The sequence below is a fragment of the Panicum hallii genome, chromosome 1 (genome assembly GCF_002211085.1).
Source record: "Panicum hallii strain FIL2 chromosome 1, PHallii_v3.1, whole genome shotgun sequence".
NCBI lineage: Eukaryota > Viridiplantae > Streptophyta > Magnoliopsida > Poales > Poaceae > Panicum > Panicum hallii.
The window spans coordinates 20,935,262-20,956,096 of NC_038042.1; the positions used below are offsets into that span (position 1 = coordinate 20,935,262).

The 20,835-nt window shown below is 47.4% G+C and overlaps 1 protein-coding gene and 1 long non-coding RNA gene across 2 annotated transcripts; both read left to right on the plus strand.

The window, feature by feature from the left end:
• Positions 1 to 5,404: 5,404 nt before the first annotated feature.
• On the plus strand, positions 5,405 to 20,340 carry LOC112896472 (ubiquitin carboxyl-terminal hydrolase MINDY-1-like). The gene is made up of 5 exons (XM_025964447.1): positions 5,405 to 5,502; positions 19,372 to 19,580; positions 19,677 to 19,795; positions 19,960 to 20,066; positions 20,163 to 20,340. The coding sequence occupies exons 1-5, from the start codon at positions 5,405 to 5,407 to the stop codon at positions 20,338 to 20,340; spliced, it is 711 nt and encodes a 236-aa protein (XP_025820232.1).
• Positions 20,340 to 20,648, plus strand: LOC112902391. The gene is made up of 3 exons (XR_003230632.1): positions 20,340 to 20,365; positions 20,450 to 20,543; positions 20,625 to 20,648. It is a non-coding gene; the product is annotated as an uncharacterized LOC112902391 (long non-coding RNA).
• The last annotated feature ends 187 nt before the right edge of the window (positions 20,649 to 20,835 follow it).

The window sequence follows — 20,835 nt, forward strand, 5'->3', positions numbered from 1 at the left end:
AAACGGGAAATAGCTAAACTCCTCGCGACTGGATTCATTAAAGAAGTAATCCATCCAGAGTGGGTAGCTAATCCTATCCTTGTACAAAAAAAGAATAATGAATGGAGAATGTGTGTTGACTACACTGATCTCAACAAGCACTGGCCAAAAGATCACTTTGGCTTGCCGCGCATTGACCAAGTTGTCGACTCGATGGCTGGTTGTGTCCTTCTTTACTTCCTTGATTGTTATTCAGGATATCATCAGATTGCGCTCAAGGTGGAGGACCAGATCAAGACAGCGTTCATCACCCCGTACGGGACGTATGCCTACAAAACTATGTCCTTCGGGTTAAAAAACGCAGGAGCAACCTACCAGCTTGTGATCCAGATGTGCTTCGTGGATCAACTACATCGGAACGTTGAGGCCTATGTGGATGATGTGGTCATGAAGACCAGGGATTCCAACGATTTGATTACAGATTTCGAAGAAACGTTCAGCAGTCTGTGCAGATTTCGGTGGAAGCTCAACCCAACCAAGTGCGTTTTTGGAGTACCTTCAGGGAAATTGCTCGGGTTCATTGTCAGCAACCGGGGCATTGAGGCCAACCCAGTAAAGATTTCGGCCATTACTGATATGGGGATTCGGCCACAATCAAGGATGTGCAGAAATTAACAGGTTGCATGGCAGCCCTGAACAGGTTCATCTCCCGACTCGGGGAGAGAGGACTACCCTTATTCAAGCTCTTGAAACACCAAGATAAGTTCCAATGGATGGAGGAGGCTGAGCGGGCTCTGCAAGATCTGAAACATCACCTCCAGCCTCCTCCGATCCTTACAGCACCATTGCCGGGGGAAGATCTACTACTTTACATTGCGGCAACAACTCATGTTGTCAGCAGTGCTATTGTAGTCGAGCGAGGCGAGGAAGGCCATGCATTTGGGGTGCAGAGGCCTATCTACTTCCTCAGTGAAGTACTCTCTGAATCCAAGGTACGGTATCCGGCCATTCAGAAGCTTTTATACGCAATTTTAATCGCATCACGTAAGCTGCGCCATTATTTTGACGAGTACAAGATCACTGTGATTATGGATTTCCCGTTGGCGGATATCCTTCATAATCAAGATGCCACGGGGCATGTATCAAAGTGGGCAGTGGAACTGGGGGCTTTGTCAATCAACTTCAAGCCACGCACTGCAATCAAATCTCAAGCTCTAGTCGATTTTATGGCCGAATGGAGGGAGAATCAAGTTCCAACTCCAGTCGACAAGCCAGAGCACTGGACCATGTACTTTGATGGGTCCCTCAAGCTCGATGGCGGTGGCACCGGAGTTTTTCTTATTTCTCCACGAGGCGAACAATTGAAGTATGTCCTTCAGATCCTGTGGGAGGTATCCAACAATGAAGCCGAGTATGAAGCCTTGCTTCACGGGCTTCGTTTGGTGATATCACTAGGGATCAAGCGACTACTTGTGTACGATGATTCTCTTCCTGTCGTTCAGCAAGTCAAAAAAAAGTGGGACTGCAACAAGGAGACGATGGATGCCTATGTAATGGAAGTGCGCAAGTTGGAAAACAAATTTTCCAGCTTGGAGGTTCATCATGTGCTACGAGAGCATAATGTTGGCGCAGATATTTTGTCCAAGCTGGGGTCAACTCGTGCTCAGGTTCCACCAGGAGTTTTTGTCCACGAGCTCAAGCATCCATCCATCAAGTCTTCACCACAGATATCCACCGATGCGGGTCCTCAACAACCCGATCGGGAGGTCATGACGCTGGGTGAGGACTGGAGAGAGGCATTAATCGATTTCATCCGGGATCAAAGGCTACCGGTGGGAATTGATGCAAGGAGCGTAGAGGCGGCACATGTCATGCGCAGAAGTAAGGGTTTCGTCCTACTTGACAGCAAGCTCTACCGGCGCGGTGCCCGGTCAGGCGTTCTCATGAAGTGCGTCATGAAGGAAGATGGCTATGACATACTGCGGGAGATACATGAAGGTGTTTGCGGTAACCACGCAGCTTCGAGGACGCTGGTGGGGAAACCATACAGGGCCGGTTTCTGGTGGCCCATCGCAGTATCCGACATGGAGGATCAGGTGCGCAGGTGCCAAAACTGTCAATTCTTCGGCAAGCAGTCTCATGTCCCAGCCCACAGCCTCATCACCATACCGCCATCTTGGCCCTTTGCATGTTGGAGCCTTAACATGATTAGGCCCTTCACAATAGTTTACCAAGTGGATCGAGTACAAGCCGATAGCCAAGCTCACACTAGATCGGGTTGTTGATTTCATCTCTGATATCTTGCATCGCTTCGGCTTCCCAAATACCATCATCACGGACTTGGGATCAAATTTCACGGCCAACCAGTTCTGGGAGTTCTGTGAGAATGCATGCATCGAGGTTAAATATGCCTCTGTTGCACACCCAAGGGCCAATGGACAAGTCAAAAGGGCGAACGACATGATCATCGACGGCCTCAAGAAGAGACTCTATGATGAAAATAGCAAAAAGGGAGGCAAATGGATACGCGAGTTGCCACATGTCGTCTGGGGGCTTCAGACTCAGTCGTCCAAAGCCAAAGGACAAACTCTGTTCTTTCTCATGTATGAATCTGAAGCTATCTTGCCGGCCGATATCATGTGGAAATCCCCAAGGGTTGAAATGTACAACGAAGGCGAGGCGGACGAGGCAAGAAAATTAGAGCTCGATTCTGTTGAAGAGGCTCGCTGCACCGCTCTTGTTCAGTCAGCCCGATACCTGCAAGGGATTCGGCGATATCATGATCACAACGTGAGGGAACGGTCATTCAGCATCAGTGATTTGGTCCTACGTTGCATTCAGGACGAATTCGGCCTACACAAGCTCAACTCAAGGTGGGAGGGTCCGTTCATCGTCAAGCAGGTTATAAGACCAGGGTCATATCGATTATAATATCCCGAGGGTCAAGATGTTCCGAACTCTTGGAACATTCAGAACCTGCGCAAGTTTTACCCATGAGAAGATGCCCGGAGATAGCTAAATCTCCGGGGGCTTAGGCGATCTCCTTTTCTTGAATCAATTTGGAGGCTACGTGCCACAAGATTTGGGTTATAAATTTCTCTGTGAACATACGGAGGCTACAGCCACGTGTATCATTTATATAAATCGACTTCCTGTCATGGATTCTACGGAGGCTCCGGCCACGTTCATATCTTATCGACTTCATGTTTCGACGGAAGCCTTGGCTCCGTTCATATCTTCTACGAATCGAATTCCGCCGTGACCTTGGATGGTCACTCGCGACAGTAGTCACATTTATTCCAACAAGATCGATCCGTTCGACTGGTTTATACCCAGTTTGTTGGATGGGCTTGCATGACGAGCTACTTCGACTACATCCTGAGTCATTGTACTCAGGGTAGTTTTGTTTTTTGCCAAAAGCACGGCAGACCCGCGGTGATGTCCGCATTCGCTCCCAACAAGTTCGGTCTGTTCTTCCAGTTCCTACCTAACTTGTGGAGCGTGCTCGCATGAGGAGTGACCTCGACTACATCCAGAGTCGATGCACTCTGGGTAGCTTCCATTTTTTCTCTGCCTTGAGCACGGCAATCCCGCGACGATGCTCGCCTTCTTTCCTAACAGGTTAGGCCTGCCCGATTGGGTTATGGCTAACTTATTAGACCAGTTCCTACTTGGAGCTATGGCTACCTCCAGGGTCGCTGCACCCAGGGTCGCGTCTACTACTTAGCCCTTAAACCTGGATGACAATTCAGCCAGGGCACACAAGTGGAGACATCAAATAAAGTATATATACAAGGAAGTAAGTACTTGTTTTTTACACCCTAATCCTGCAGTACACTTTGTACTATCTGTTCTGCTACAGGTTGGGCTTCTTGGAGCTATTGGTCGAATTGGTCCTCGGTGCAATCCACAGCCATGCCCTGAGCAAATATCTCTAGTTGCGCTCCAGCAAAAAGGACTTCATGAAGGCGAGGGCATGGCTGACACACGCGACCAGGGCTTCTGAGAGGAACTTGACCACCTTCTGCGGGCTCCACCATGTCCACCAGCTCCTGGGCGGCCCCCTTGAGCTCCTCCAGCTCCTTCTATTGCCGCTTATCCCTCTCCCCCAGCGTCTTGACTTGCTGAAGGCAGTCGACGAACTGTTGTTCAGTGTCACCGATCACCTTCTACAACCTCTCGACGTCATCTGTACGGTGATACAGCAGGTTCTTCACGTCAGTAAGCAGCTCTTCTTTACACATTAAGATTTTCCTAAGTTCTGTGGTGAAGAGTTTTTCAGAATCCAGGATAAATTGATAAATGCAAGTACTCGAGGGAAGCAAGGGTAGTTTACCTTGGTGCGCTTTCTTTTGTTCTTTGAGCTGCTCCTAGTGCGCGTTCTTTTGTTCCTCGAGCACCTTCTTCTGCTCCTCGAGTTGCTTTTGGAGCTCGAAGTTGGCTTTCTCGAGGTTTCACAGGTCATCCTTGAGGAGCCATGTCTCTCGAGTCCTTCCATGCTCCAACATCTCGAGCTTCCTCTCCAGAAGGCCGTTCTTCGTAATCTCCTTGGATACGCGCTTATCTAGGGCAGCAAGTTCTTCGTGGCCACTCACAATTACTTTCAGTTTTTCTGATTTCTTCTACGAGTGAGTGATCACATTCTGCACAAAAGAGGAGATTGAGTCAAAGCTATTCGACAAAGCATACAAGCAGACAAGTACTCAGGTCTTACCATGGCAAAATCACATAGCTCCTTGCAAGTTCGCCTGAAGAACTTTATGTTGTTGGCCGTCAGCATGGGGTCATCCACCAGGTTGGTGTTGATGACATTCTTGTACCCGGGCCCGGCCTTCAGTATTTCACGAGGACCCCCCGAGGTCCCCACGGCTTCTTCAGGAGGTGGTTGTTGGGCACCTGCAACTACTAACATCTTCAGCATATAGCGCTTGGATCTCAGCAGCTAGCTGTGGGAGGTCAGATGCTTACCTGCACCATCCGTAGGAGCGGCAACAGGGGCCTCGACTTGTTCCTCGCCACCGGTTTCGGCTTCGCCTTGTTGGAGCTCGGGAGGCGGCAAGTCGGGCAGCGTCGCATCCGCCTCGGGGGCTGGCTCCGTGGGCGTCGACCCACCAGGGGCTGATGGCTCGGGGGCTAGAGCAGCTGTGGCTGGCCCTGCACCTGAAGACTCTGCTCGGGTTGACGACCCGGGGCTGAGGTAGTCGTGGCCGGTTTCAGCTGGAGCTTCACGGTGCTTGCAGCCCTGATGAAGTCGAGTCCGTTGTCATACAAGTCGAAAAGAGCAGAATGTTTATTATGCAACCAGATGCAAACTTACAGTGTAGACTTCTTTTTGACGGCCTTTTTCACCTGCAAGGCCCATTGCGGAGTGTCCGTTGCTGGCAGTGGGGTTTCACCAGCTGGTGGCGTGGTCCCCGCCACGGCGATGGTGACGGCCGTGGTGGCAGATGGAGCTGCTCCCACCTCTTCGGGCTCAGTCCTGGGTGAAGAGGCGGAAGGACTACAAATGGACACTGTCAACATGTAACAATATCGATGTTTAGCAATTCAACAAAGCAGCAAACAATTACCCGGAAGATTCAATTTCCTGCGCCTTTCGCTTGCGCACTACCCGACGACCCTGCGGCACCAGAGGCAGAGTTTCGGCCAACTCCACGGCTGGCCCGGAGGAGTTGTCCCTTCTTGCCTCCCCTTCGGTTTCTGTCTCCGCCAGGGGGCTTCCGTCCTCTGTGGACTCGCTGCTGTGCCGGGCTGCAGCTGCTCGAGCCCTCTTCTCTTCGGCAGCGGCGCTGGGGAGCAGGTGCTCTAGCCGAGGGATTTCGGGCTGTGGCGGGTAGCTACGGTACAATTCCGTGTGTCCCTATAGAAGGTTCTCAGTTAGTAATGGCATAATAGAGGTTGTTCCCAACGAAAAGTAAGGCACTTCGTGCGGAAAACAATCCAGGCACGTAAGGCACTGCGTCCACGTTCAGCAGCACCCGCTTGACTCGGAGAAGCGCGGCGTCGTCTGACAATTCCTCTGCGCACATGCGAGACGGGTCTTCAGCGCCTGTGTACTCGTATCCAAGTTTGTGGCGCTGTTGGATCAGCTGGACGCGGCGTTTGAAAAAGGAAAACATGACGGATGCGTCGGTCACTCCCGTCATCTTATGTGCTTCTATGATGTCTAACAGTTCCTCGACTTGATCCATGTCCCCTCTGGAAAGTTCAATATTCCACTCCGGCCTCACTACAGGTTGTTTGTTTGATTTTGCTGGGAGCTGGGGAGCATGGTTTTCGGTACAGAACCAGTGATTCTTCCACCTGGGAAGGTTGAAGGGGAATTTGTATGATAAGTACTTGTCGCCGACCTGCTGACGCAGTTGGATGCCGGCGCCCCCTACAACAGAAAGTTTTATCGAGGTGGGTTGTGGTTTGACGCGGAAGAGGAAGCGGAAAAGATCCCAGTGGGGTTCGATTCCGAGGAAGGCTTCATAGAAATGGATAAAAATTGAAATGTGGCAAATAGAGTTTGGGTTGAGGTGATGGAGCTCAAGCCTGTAATAATAAAGAAGGCCGCAGAAGAAAGAACAAGAGGGGAGGGCCAATCCCCGTTCGGCAAAATGGTAAAATGTGTCGATTTCGTCAACATCTTCCATGGGGAAAGGTTCATGGAATGAGGGGCGCAAATTGACAAGATTCTTGTCTTGGAGCAATCCCTCGGAAACTAGCCTATTGAGATCGTTCATGGAGCACTTACTGTGGATCCACTCCTCGGTCGGCGGCCGTGCCTCCTTCCCCTTCCCTTCCTTCTCTGATTTCTTGGGTGCCATCTCTGGATCCGCTCGCCACGAGTTGCTCGGGGGCTGCGGGGAGAGGGACGGGGAGATCTAGGGGGATTGGGATTTCTCCGGGCGTGTGACGGTGGAGTGCGGCTTTGTTTGGGGATTTTGGTGGCTTTTGGCAAATTGCAGTTTGGAAGCTCAAATCTTTTCTCACTGTCGCCGTGGGGTTAAATAACCAGCGGTTGGGGAAAAGTTTACTGTTTCGAAGTTGAAGAGTCATTTTTGGGAATATTCCGAAGATGAGGGGTCATTTGGTGGACTGTTTGGATTAAATATTCGATTAATCATTTTTTTCAGGGTTAATTGGCCCGAAAAAAGGGGTTTTTCGAATTCGTGATCTAACTTCTATCATTTGTACCATCACATTGGTAATTTACCACGTGGACATTTTTAACCTACGTGCCACGGTTTTTGGACCCTTATCTCCAATTTTGAGGGATTTGGATTCAAGGCTCGGGGGCTGCAGGGTACGTGGCATCGACTACTTATTTTTTCAAGACTAAAGTGACCCTTAGCCTGATTCTTCGATTCAACCTAAGGCTCGGGGGCTACTCCATATGGAGTGCGATTTTTCAATCGCACACCATATTAGAAATAAAATTCGGGGCATGAGCACCTCATAGCTTCGATGCAACCAAGTAAGTATCGAAGAAGAACTTCAAGACGGAGCTTCCAAAGAAGTCGAAGACTACTTCAAAAGTACTCGATAAACCTGCAGTACTCAGCTACGAAGAGCTCGGGGGCTTGTCAGGCCCGGGGCCACGGGACTGTGTACATAATGTAGTTTAAAGAGGTTTAAGAGATTAAGCCCGTCTTATCTCTTATTTATCTCGTTTATCTCTTATTTATCCCGTTTAAGTAGGAGATAGAGCTAACCGATACAGAAGGAATCTACCCGAGACATGTTTCTGGTACGATTCCTTAGCTGGTATTGGTTAGTATCTCTGTAACCCTGGCCTCTCAGATATATAAGGGAGGAAAGGGACCCCTCTCAAAAGAAGATCTCCAGATCAAACTACACCAAAGGCAATACAAATCACCATACAGGCGTAGGGTATTACGCGCCTAGCGGCCCGAACCTGTCTAAGCTTTGTGTTCCTTGCACCTTCGAGTCCTGATCTCGGCGTCTCCTCACCAAAACTTACCACCTTGGGTATATCCCATGGTGGACAGCCGGTAAAACACCGACATGTTGGGCCAACATGCAGGAAAATGGGTTTTCCTCCCTCGGATACCCCTATGCCCGTCCGACGACGAGATATTCCCGTTTCAATTCAAAAGAAAACAGTTTCCCATCCGGCTCAATTTTGCTGTGACGGTCAACAAGTCACACAGTCAGACTATTACTAATGTTGGTGTTTACCTCCCTAACCCTGTGTTCTTGCATGGGCAATTGTATGTTGCAATATCGAGGGCTACCGCTAGAACAAACATGAGGATTCTGGCACTTCCACCTAATGCCACTGAGCTGGAGGAAGAGGATAAAAAGGAGAAGAAAAATGCCAAAGAAAAGGTAAGCGGATAGTTAATAACAAGAAAGAAAAGAAAAAGACCCCAGTTTATAATGGTACATTTACTAAGAATATTGTATACAAGGAGGTCCTAACGGCATAGTACAAAGGTATATATAGTACTAATTATTGCATAGTACATTCGCGTTGCATGCTCCATGTTTATTTACATTACTAATATTATCAGTACATCTAATATTTTTCTCTCTGAACTGACAGATTCAATGTGCGTGTTTAAGGTGAAGGGATCTGGCCATGTGTGCACGTGCACACTCATCCTCAAAATACATGGCTTCTGCGTATATATTTGTTGTAAAGTGTACCTGGCTATTGATGATGGCTTCAAGCCTACAATATTTGCTATGATTCAGTTTAGTTGAATGCCACTACCATGCATCAGCGTGGTTACCATATGAGCTTTTCAAACATTCCTAGAACATGTAGCATGTTTGAGTTGAGTAGAGATGAAGAAATATGACTTTACATTTGTATCAGAGGTTACCCGGTATATCTTGGAAAGCAGAGGTGTGCAGGTTTTGGTTGGCTGGCGATAGATACTCTTAGCATGGTGATGAGAGATTGAAGTTGTTTATTTGTCAGATGATTTCAGTGAGTCTAGGTGAATTGGCTCTTCTTACTGGTTCTTACTGTTAATGAGTATAGTGTAAAACTCTACTGTATTGAATTTGGACTGTAGGTTCTATCAGTTTTCGAGCATGGCTCAAACATATGATAGTGGATGTAATGTAGAAATGTGTTGTATGCTCACCATACTAATTGGTTCAAACCTAGCATGGTTCCACGCACACATGTATTCTAGAATGATGAAGCCTAATAAATACCTAAGCACCATTGAATGTCAATATCTACCTCCAACTACTACGATTGTATCTGTGACTACTTCGACAGTATCTCCGACTGCTTCAACTACATCTCTGACTATTACGACTATATCTCCGACTGCTTCAACTATACCTCCGAGTACTACGACTACATCTTCGACTACACTGCATCTTTGACTACTTCGACTGCATCTCCGACTGCTTCAACTACATCTCTGACAACTATGACTACCTCTCCGAGTGCTTCAGTTATACCTTTGCATTGCCACCTTTGCACTTGTCACACCCGGTTTTAAGGACAAAACCTAATGCATAACTATATATATGCCAGGATCAAGTTCCATACATATAGTGACTTCATCGGTGAATAATCAGCAATAATATCACGAAAAGAGAATTAAAAGACTATAAAAATTATCAGAGTTATATAGTTTATCCTGGAAATGAAGACTCCAAACTTCACAGGCAATTGATCGGGGGTTGCGTAGGCCTAGAACTCAGCATCTTTAACAGACTTCACATCATCTTTAGCAAGTGTTAGGAATTATATGACATGAAGGCCAAAATCAAGGAAAGGCTGACTGGCTTACTGCGATAAGCAATTTTAGTTGGTCAAATTTTATTAGTACCTGATTACTAAGGTATAAGTAAATACCAAAACCTACATTAAAAGAAATAGAAGAGATATAACAGAAGCACAACCACAACCATAAACATGGTCCATGATTTAATTCATCTTCAAGTTCAATTATAATGTGAGGGTCCAAACCGCTCTTAACCGTGAGTACGGCTGATATATCAGTTTTAACCGTGAGTACGGCTGATATATCAGTTTTCACTCTACAGAGGTTGTACACTTTACCCACAATTCGTGTCTCCCAATTTTCCCGAGGTAGCTAGCCTCTTAAACACTTCCGAGGTAAGTGGCAAGGGTTTCACTATGAGGCCTTTACAAAGATTCCCTAACTTATGACAATCCACTAAGGTTTCAAGTCAAAGTGGTCATAACCCTCCCTAATGAGGTAGATGCCTTAACCAGGATCATTATCATACCCTTAAGAGGACCGAGCTATACCCCGACGATGCAACCCCTCTTGCTGTTTCGGTAAGATCATCACAAGCTAAAGTTTCTAATTAATTAGCTAAGACCAGAGCCATATAGTATTGTGTTTGCACTATTTTCCTGGGTGATTCTCCATGTTCCGATTAAAACATATGATTTTGTGATTACAACACAAAGAGCATGAGCATGGATAAAATAGGTGTATTATCATCATTATTGTCATCATAGTTATAAATTATTCCCAAACCAGAACTAGTTATAGCAACTAAGAAAAAACTATCTAACATAAAGGTAAAACCCAGGTTGACAAGGAATGATCATAAAGACTAGGCATATCCTTAATTAAGATCCATCAAAATGAGGACACATGCAGGCATAAAGAAAAAGTTATATTTATTATGTTTATTAGGATAAAAGAATGATCAAGGAAACACTTGCCTTTCTTTTAGAGAATAGCTACTTAGAGTCTTCGACTCTTGTTCTTGAAACTCTAATTCTTCAAAACTCTTCGATCACGCTCCTTCTAACATCACACAAGCATCGGGCCCAAGCATAAAAGCAAGAAAACAAACAAGAACAACTAAGACAGATACAGCAAACAAAAGGAAAGCTTTAAATGAGAGTAAAAAAAGGATAGGGCTCGTTGCTACAGTCAAAAGGGCGCAAGAAACACAGAAAACGGAGCTAGGGTTGAAAAGAAACAACTATCGGAAGATCTGTACTATAAAGAGACAAAAGAACTATAGGCTTCATTTATTTTAATTTAAAAAACTAATGTAAAAGATATAAAAGAGAATTTCTCTAATTATAATTAACTCATATTATATTTGCATTTATAAAGGCGAGGTACAACTTAGTCAAATTTTATATATAATTGTCTATCTACAAATTATCCTAATTAAACAATTAATTAGAAAAGAAATTGCTGAGAGCATCTAAACGTCGAACTTTATGGTTCGTGTTGAACTAAATATGTAATTAACTATAGATTTCAGGGGCTAGCAGCAAAGAATTGCAAGACACAGAAAATAGTGCTCGCAAATTAGAAAAATTTAGGGTTAGCTCTAAAAAAGACCATGGGTGGGGCTAGATTGAAAAGATGTAATAGATCCAGGGGGTCTTCTGCAAAGTTTGCAAGACACACGAAAAACTGCAGGAATTACAAGATTTTCAGGGGGCTAAATTGCTAAAGCTCGACAACAGCTCCCATGGTGGCTAGAGGCTACTGTTGGCCGAATTCTTGGCGTTTCAGGGTACGGGAGATCGCGAGGAGCGGGGCAAATGAAACAGGACGACGAGGGGATTCGATTCCATACCTTACTTACCGCGGGGATGCATCGTGGTGGGCGAATTTCGTCGGAGAAGTTGCGGCGGCGGCTCTGTTCATCCTGTTCTTGGGTGGCAGCGCTTCTGTCCCTAGCAGTAGTGCTGGGCAGGGGCGGTGCAGGAGGAGGCGTCCAGGGGGGAGGGTGAGACGCTCCTGATGGCGGCGGCGCTGCACAGAAGCAGGGCGCAGGGGGCGACGGCTATGCAGGGGCGCGAAGGGCGGCGGTGCTCCTGGTGGCGCGCACGGGCACAGGGCAGGGCCAAGGCGTGCATGGGCGGCGTGGCAGCAGGAGGAAGGGCTGGCGGCGGTGATGCAGGAGGCCCACGTGAGGAGACGGCTGCGCAGGGGCAGCGCCGGGGGGTCTGGCGCTCCTGGTGGTCGTGTGCAGCACCAGGGAGGGACGCAGGCAGGTAGGGTACACCGGGGAAGGGCGACGACTACGCTGGGTTTGGCGTAGGGATGATGCGCGGTAGCAGGGGCGTGAGGGGAGGCTAGGGCCGGCGATGCAGGGGAGGTCACAGGGGCTGGTGGGGGAACAGGGAGGAGGCGATCGAGGAGGGAGCATGAGCAGGAGGAGATGTGGGTCTAGGGTTGCGTGCAGGATTTATAGGGGCGTGGAGGCCTGAGGTTTGGCAAGTAGGGATGAGGCGGCACATTGGGCTGGGACTCGTCCTTGAGTCCAGATTGCCCACGGGAGAAATGAGATTGGGCTAACCAGCGGGCCCCACATGTTAGTGAGCAAAGAGAGGAAGGAAGAGGTAAAGGAAGGAGGAAACGACCTCGCGTTGAGACTTGAGTGGCGAGCGAGTTCGGTTATGGGCCGAAATAGGTTCGGGTGGAGGCTGAACATGAAAACATGCTAACAGTACTGGTTGAACATGGGCTATTCGAGAACGTGAAATAGAAAAGAGACAGAGAGATCAGGCTGAGTCATTGGCGGATTAGTTCACGACCTTTCAGCAGCGATTCTGGTTATCGTAACTGGCAGTTCGCTATCCTTAACGAGCAATCAAACTCTAGGATAGAATGAGAAAAGGAAGCGAGGGGGTTTGCCTAGGGTTCCTCGAAGAGAAGTTTCTGGTCTATTTTCTCGATGAAACGCGACACACGACAAGATAGTGGTGGTGACCGAGCTGAAGCTCGCACGCGGCACGTTTGTAGGATTTAAGGCGGAATAGACCCAAAATGAGTTGAATCCAGCTCAAGATGAAAAGAAACGAATTCATTTTCCAAAAGATATTTTCTAGCTTAAAATAAATCTAGAAAAATCTAGATAAATCTTTTAAACCACGAAAATATATCCTGAAGAATCCCAAAAATTTTAGAAAAACCCTAGGACACGATGATTCCAAATAAAATACTCGGAGCCCCAGAAAAAAATTTTAGAGCTTTCTAATAAATGGATTTAGCTCTATGGAAAAAGAGAATAATTTCCAAAAAATTCTGGAAAATTCTCAAAAAACCCTATTGATAGATGGACACATTCTAAAAGACATTCACATCTTAAAATTAAATATTTTATGGTGTGACAGCACTATCATTGCGATGTGATTTGCCTGTGGCGAGCGACCGGGATGTTTACGTGTTGACGAGTCAGTAGTTGCGTTCCCAATGGATTATGGGATGGCGGAACGACAAAATCGCAAGCACAACGTTAATGGGATTTATCTGGCCGGCGCTGCTGCCAACATACAAGAGTGTTTGCCGCCGGTTCTGCATCCGACACAGAGTGCCGAACAAATCTCCATCAAAACCTGTAGTTCTCCTGAGTGTCAAAAATAGATGAGCTTGCGATTTTAATTTGCATGCTGGGCCTTTATAAGTACCCTTTGACATGTTTTCTTGCGTGGAAGCCACTGTTCAACACCTGGAACAGAACCACGGCGAGGGGGCAAGTGTGACAGTTCATGTACTTGTAAGCTAGGCACATTATTTGGTAGTGTGAAGTATGTGCTTGTTAGTGTAAAGCTTGTGTGTGTTTATGTGAAGCTTTTGAAAATTTAAAGTGCAAGTAAAAAGGGTATTTTTGTAATTATAGAAAAACCTAGGGTTGTTTTTGCAAAATGTAATTGGATAGGAGTTAACTTCAAAATAAGTGAAGGGTGGTTTTGCAAACATGTTTTTCTTACTTTATCCCCTGTAAAAAAATATATATTTATCCAAAAGTTTCATTTGAAATGTATGCGTTGAATTGTGTAAAATTTTGGGTAAAGTCATGAAAATAAGGGTATTTATGTAATTTTATAAAAGTACAAGTCCTTTTATGCAAGTAGTTGAATTACAAAAGTAACTTCCAAAGTTACTCAGGGCTAAAGTGTAAAAGGTGCAAGTCATCATGACATGTCTATCCAATCATTATGACGTGTCTATCCCGTCATCATGACATGTCATAAATGCTTGCATTTAGATCCTAAATGTTATGAAGTTACACTCTGTAGGACAAAAGTAAGTTAAATCCAACCTTTGTTCAAAGTTTAACGTGTAAAGATATAAGTTTTGAGTTTTTGAACTTGAGCCCTAAAGCAATGTTGTAGAGTTTGAAAAACTCTCCAACTTTCGTTTTGGGCATTTCTTCATTAGGGTTTTAGATTAATGAGAAATTATTTTTTATAGAAAGGTCCCTGCAATTTTCTGGATTTGCGCATAAGTCCTTGGTAAATTCTATTTCCCCTTCTTCTCTCTCTGTTCTTCCTCTATTTGGTTTCCTCCTCTTTTCACTGGCGGCAGCATCTCCCTCTCCCTTATCTCCTCCCCGGCCACTCCTTTTTCTCCTCCACCCGGCTCGGCATAGGGGCGCATAGGAGGCTGGCGGTGCGCTGGAGCGAGGCCTGCGGATGCATGCGGGCGCGGTGCAGATGTGGGGCGCGCGGCGAGCGGCGCGGCTCCAGGCGGCGGCTGCGGCTCGGGCGCGCGGGTGCGGCTCCAGGCGTGCGGCCCCAAGCGGCGGGCGCAGGCTTAGAGCGGGCGCTGCGCGGGCGAGCGGACGCGTGGCGCTGGCGAAGACGGGCGACTGGAGGCGGCGCGCGTGAGCGGGCGGCGTGCGGAGCGCGTGGGCAGGCGCAAGCACGGGCGGCTCCAGGCGGCGCGGGCGGCGCTAGGACGGGCTGAAGCAGGCGCGGCGCAGGAGCAGGCGTTGGAGCGGCGCGAGGACTGGCAGAGGGCGCTGTAGCGTGGACGGGCGGTGGCCGAGAAGGGAGGACGCGAGCTCGCTCGCCCGTGAGATGCACGAGGAGCGGCGAACCGGAAGGAGAGGCGGCGAAGCGAAGGCGGCGACCGGATGCGACGAGCTCGGAGGAGCCACGCACGGCGAGCTCCCTTCATCCATACGAAGGTCGAGGCAGGAGCAACGCAGCACAGATTTGACACGCAGTGCAAGACCGGCGGTGGTGGTAGGCCGGCCCTGATGGCGTCACAGCAGATAGAGAGGGCGGCGGAGTTGCAAGACCCGGAGGTCCGGACGGATTTGGACTAGCGCGTTCGCGAGTGCGAGCGGAAGTGTTTTGCCTTTGGCCGGCTCGGCTCGATTCCGCAGGCGTGTGCGCGTGCAGGGCAATAGACCACGCACGAGTAAGTTGAGGGCCAGTGGTGTGAGAGCAGAACGGGAACAGCGCGCAGGAGATGCAACCGGGCGCGGTGATCCTGCAGGAAGCTACGCGGGTGTGCCGGCCGTGTTTCAGTGGCACACGTGCGTGAGCGGAGGAGGCTTAATTGCTTAGCCCGTGAGCAGGAGGACCCTGAGCTTCGCAGAGGAGTCAGCATAGTGAACCAATCCGGCTCTATCGTCTTGTCCCAGGGGTCCACGACGTCCAACAGTTCTTACCCCTCGTTGATCGCTCAACCGACTACCGTCACCACAGGTCACCGTGAGGAATATCTCTCCGGCCATTCTTCACCTACTACAATCCCCTGGCAAGCTTCTTCGTCACCCACGAAACCTCGCCACTGTCGAGTACTTCTCACCACCGATCCTGTTTGCCACGTGAATTCACTTTCCGCCCGTTGTCCTCCACAACCAAGGCTACCCCAAGGTTTGCCCTGACCCACTGAATCTTCCTAATGCCGGCGACCCCTTTTGCCGGAACATCGTCGTCTTCTTCCTATTCTCTGTTTTCCCCGACCAGGGACTTAATTGCTTCGATTTAGAAAGTTCTAGGGTGTTCTCTATAAAATTTCCAAAGCTTTCTTTATTTCAAAATAGTGAACTTCTACATTTGATAGAAATTCGTAAGAAGTTCATAAAAATACAAAATCAGTTTTGTTTGAATCCTTAGGTCAAAACCTACAAGTTTTATGTTGTGATCTTGAGTTGAAAGTCTTTGATTTGTGGTCTAGGTTAAATATTAGGAAATGAATGCTTTATTTGTACCTTGTGTTATATGCATGTGTTATAGCTGAAAAGTAATCATAGGATGTATGTCTGAGGTAGAGATGTGTGATATTTAGTTAATCCTTTCACACGAGTGCTCATATCCCTGCCATCAAGACTTTTTCCTTGTTTTGATTGCTGTCTCCTTAAGATCCTTTTCATATAAGGATCCTTGTTAGTTCGTGTGTATCTGCTACTTAGCCAATACATCTCTGCAGCTATGCTTCAGTGTCGGCTATCAGCTCAGCCGCTAAACATCTGTTTCCTTTGAGTCTATGATGTTTCTGTGTAACAGCTGTCAGCCGATGCATTTCTTTTGATATGCTTCTACCATCGGCTGGTTAGCTGATACGGTTGTTATCTTTCTAATATCGGCTACTGCCGATACAATTCTTTTGTTCTGTCCTACATCGACTGCACATAGTCGATGTATCGGAGATGCACACACGATCTTAGGGTTCTTGCTATCGGCTGATCTAAGCTGATTCTAGTTGTTTTCCATATCGGTCAAATATGGCCGATCAATCCTTAGTTTCCCATCCTTATCCACACACTTCTATCAGCCGATTTATCGGCTGAGAGATCGGCTATATATCTATCAGTCACATACCCTCAACCACACTCCAATTGACTACACGAGCCAAAATACACAACCCTAGATCAGTAAACTAACACAGTAGACACGCCTCTGTTAGGCACGACCAAAGCACATCAATCGGCTAAACCTGATGCATCCTCATTGGTTAAGGCCAAGACCAATGCACCAACCAATCGAATAGACAAAAACATGCTGATAATCCAATCGGCAAGATTCTTCCTTGGTCTATCCTTAAAATACTGTACCTATAACATCCCTATCCATATCCCTATCCATATCAGCCGATTTGACCCCAGGTGAACTCAAATCGGCTAACCTCTTCTGCTTATATACAGAGACCGTTTTTGCCAAATTCTCCTTCAAGCGGAAATCAGCCAATTTCCTAAGGCAAAGTAGATAGCTCCCTCCTTTGCCAATTCTATCGGCTAAACCCCTGTTGTTCCAATCGGCTCTGTTGTAATCTTCAACAAGTAGCTGATTCTAATTAGTTGTCCCCCTAAAGCTCTGTCTAAGTTTAGTTTCAGATCTTTTTGGGTTGTTATATGAGTAATATATTAAATGAGTGTTGGATTGCAACTTTATCGTGAATTAAGATAGTTTTATGTGCACACTTTAAATGTAATGTTGCATTGCATGTCGATACGACTACTTCCGCAAACGGTACCAACAAGATCTCCCAGGAGTCTACGGAGGATATTCCTGAAGACCAAATGAACGTCACCAAGGGATTATCGGAAGCCCCGAACCAAAGTTCGGAAGATAATAATACTAACATCTCTAACTTCAGTCCCACCAATAAAGGCAAGCCCCGATGCACATCCCAGTATTTCAAATTACTACAAATCTCATTATTATATTATATATCTTGCATTACGTCTAGGAGTTGCAATGAAACCCTAGTTGCATAAGATCTTAGGAATCCAATGTAATGTACCCGAGTCCTTATCGCTTAGATGCTCTGCTAAGTAGGACCGGTAAAAGTCGGGTGATTCCCTGTCATTCGCGCGATATAGGAGTTGCTTGTTTACAATTCTGCAACCACTATAAGGATGATGGACAGGGTAGTGTGTTGTATCATGACCTGAAGGTTTACCCTGTCTATTTTGTTAAATGTGGTTAAGGTCGCAGCATGTGGTAGTGGTGGCTAAGCGTTTGAAAGTACTAACCACATGCCACGAAATATGGTAAGCAGTAAGCCTAGTAACCAATCGGCCTGGCAAGTGGACATACCTCCCACCACTCGATCTTTATTTTATGTTCACACGCACCGATGTGTGGGAGTACGTTCTGCAAGGCAGACAGGAATACGGGATCATGTAGTCGCACTACAGACATATGTCCTGCACAATTGGTGTGCGTACGGTCCTGCAGTCGCTTGTGGTGGCCTGTCCACGGCCCGGAATGAAAGGCAAACGGTTGCTTCGGAACGATCTTTGGATGTTCCAAGCGTGTGTGTTAGGTTTACCTTGCAAGGTTGAATTCGATTCAAAATCGTCCGCTTCTCACGAAGATTGAGACTGCTTATTCCTTCTGCCACATAGAGTAAGAAGTGTAACTAATGATGGAATAATCTTGATGGATGATAATCTCTACCTTGCTTGCTTAGTGTAGGTGCTAACCTAGAGTGGATAATCAACTAGAATATGGAAACTAAAATTTGAAAGTAGATCATACTCTCTGTTGCTTTTCAGCTGAAAATAAACCCTGAACCTTTACAATGCCTTCATAAGTCTAGTTACGGGCTAAAGTATACCCGATTCCGGGTAAGCCTTGCTGAGTATTAGTATACTCAGTCTTGCTAGATATATATTTTTCAGGTAATGTCTTTGAGGACCCTACTCTTACCATGCCATGGCCCTATGCTCTGCCTGATGGTTGGTCCGTGGAGTGGGATCCGTCCCCAGCCAACCCTAATGATACCGAGTGATGTCGTGCCCGGGCTTAGCATGACATCCGTCTTGATGACGTGTGTAAATCATCGCGTATATTTTCCGCTGCCAAAAACCATGACTTTAACAGTTTGTAATAACTTTTCTAATTTGGAACTTCATACTACTGTTGGAAACTCTTGTAATGTAATTCTCTATGATGTAAAATATGATGGTGACTGTATCTCTGGACTCACCTTCATGTGAGGTAACCTTATTTGATCCTGTATCGGTGGTTTATTGGGACGCTACCCGACAGGCCAAGGGGTTACACCATTTGAAGCACGTTGGAGCCCTTGAGAGAGGACTTGCGTACTTGAGCCGATGTAATTCAGGTTGGTTCTGCCACAGCAAGGATCCCATCGGGCTGTACCGATGAACGCACTACACCAAAGCAGCTCAATTTCATCGGCCACATGTAATTTCGTCGGCCCAACACAAGCTGACGAAAATAACTAGCTTATTTCGTCGGCCAACACAAACCGACGAAATTTGAACTTATTTTCGTCGGCCTAGCACAGGCCAATGAAAAACAGTCCATATTTTCGTCAGCCGGCCCGGGCTGATGAAAAAAAGAGCATATTTTCGTCGGCCTGCTATAGGCCGATGAAAATATACCTAATTTCATCGGCTCGCTCCGGCCGACAAAAATATAGGTACCCTAATTAGGATTTGGATGTCTTGTTCTAGGCTCGCACAGCACTTCGCCCCCGCGCCCGAGCCCCCCGCCCCCACGCCCCGCCGCCACCGCCACGGCCCCCGCCGCCCCGCGCGGCCCCCCTCCGCCAGCCCCGCGGGCCCCCGCCGCCGGCCCTCCCCGCCGCTCCACCTCGCGATATCGCACGCGCGCCTCCTCCCGCGATGGCGACTCCCGCGGCGACACCCTAGGGTTAGGGTTCCGGCAAGTTCCACGCCCTGGGGATTGCGTGGGAGATCCGTCCATGTTGTCCAACCCCTCGCCCACCTCCCCACGCCGGTGGCCCTAGCGGGCGCGACGGAGGTGGATCCCCAGTCCCAGCCGGCCGCGCCACCCGCCGAGTCGCCGGAGGTGATGCACCGGACAAGAGCCGTCAACTTCCTCGGATGCTGCACACCCATCATCTACCAAAACGACAACGGCCCCTGCCCGCTCCTCACCATCTGTGAGCTCCCGCTCGATTCCGAACCCCCTGCGAGTTCACCGCGCGCGTGAAGTGCTTTTCTAGCAGTACTTATGTCTCCGGTTTTTGTTTGTGCAGGTAACGTGCTGCTGCTAAAGAATGTGATCAGCCTGAACCTGGACGCCAGCGAGGTGTCGCAGCAGAAGTTGCTATCGCTTGTCGCCGAACGCCTCATTGATTCCAACAGCGCCGTACAGGTTCGGTTTCAACTCTCTCTCTATAGGGGGTTGTTTCTGTTCAGTTGATCAACATGAGAATGGTGTTGTGTTGGGATGCAACAGCAGTGTGTAGGTTAGATTAAATTAGGTTGCGGGCTGTGGTATTGATTGGTGTGATAATGGTTTTGGGATGCAATTCGTAGGACAAGGATGAGGAGTACGTCCGCAACCGGGAGCAGAACATCACGGATGCCATCGACCTTCTCCCGCGCCTCACGACAGGCATTGACGCGACTGTTATGTTCAGGAAGTGCGTAAGGGTTTTCAGCTTGTTGATCGGTGATTTGTCGTGTGCTTGTGTGAATGTATGTTTATTCTGATGTTCACTGGGGTGTGTATGTTGCAGGATTGATGACTTTGAGTTCACCCGAGAGCGTGCCATATTTGATCTTCTGGATATCCCACTATACCATGGATGGATAGTGGACCCTCAACTGCACCGTCTAAATTTTGATTTACAATGTCCAATAACTGTTATGATCTTTCTCTTGTCCTTTGGTGGTTGTTTCTCTCTGCACGAATAGCAATCAGCTAAGCCTATTCAAGAAGGTATATCTTTCACATTGTTTTTACGTTCCCATTTTGTAATGTTCATATCAATTATACCCATCTTTTGCTTTCCACTTTTCTCAGAAATTGCAGCTGTAAGTGATTCGCCTGACAGCACGCCCAAGAAAGATAAACCAGCAAATGTTGAAGTTACTAAAGTTACTCGACCTCAAGGAAGGTTGGTTTGTACCTGATTTTTAACATTTTGATTCCTCAACCTATTCATTCTTTCCTTTACATGATAACTTGTTTTTTTCAGATACAAGAAAAGAGAGGGGGGGGAGTGAGCTCTTATTCAGTAATAGATCTTCAAGGCATACTTGTGAGCGATGGATCTTTTTATCTGTGGTTATTTCGTTCTTAGATAATCTGGCAATCATCCATAATCATCTGTTTCTTGAACTATGTGTTGGTTTTTGTCTAACTCAAGTTTTTTAAGAGTGATAACTGATAAGTACTAATCTGCTGGA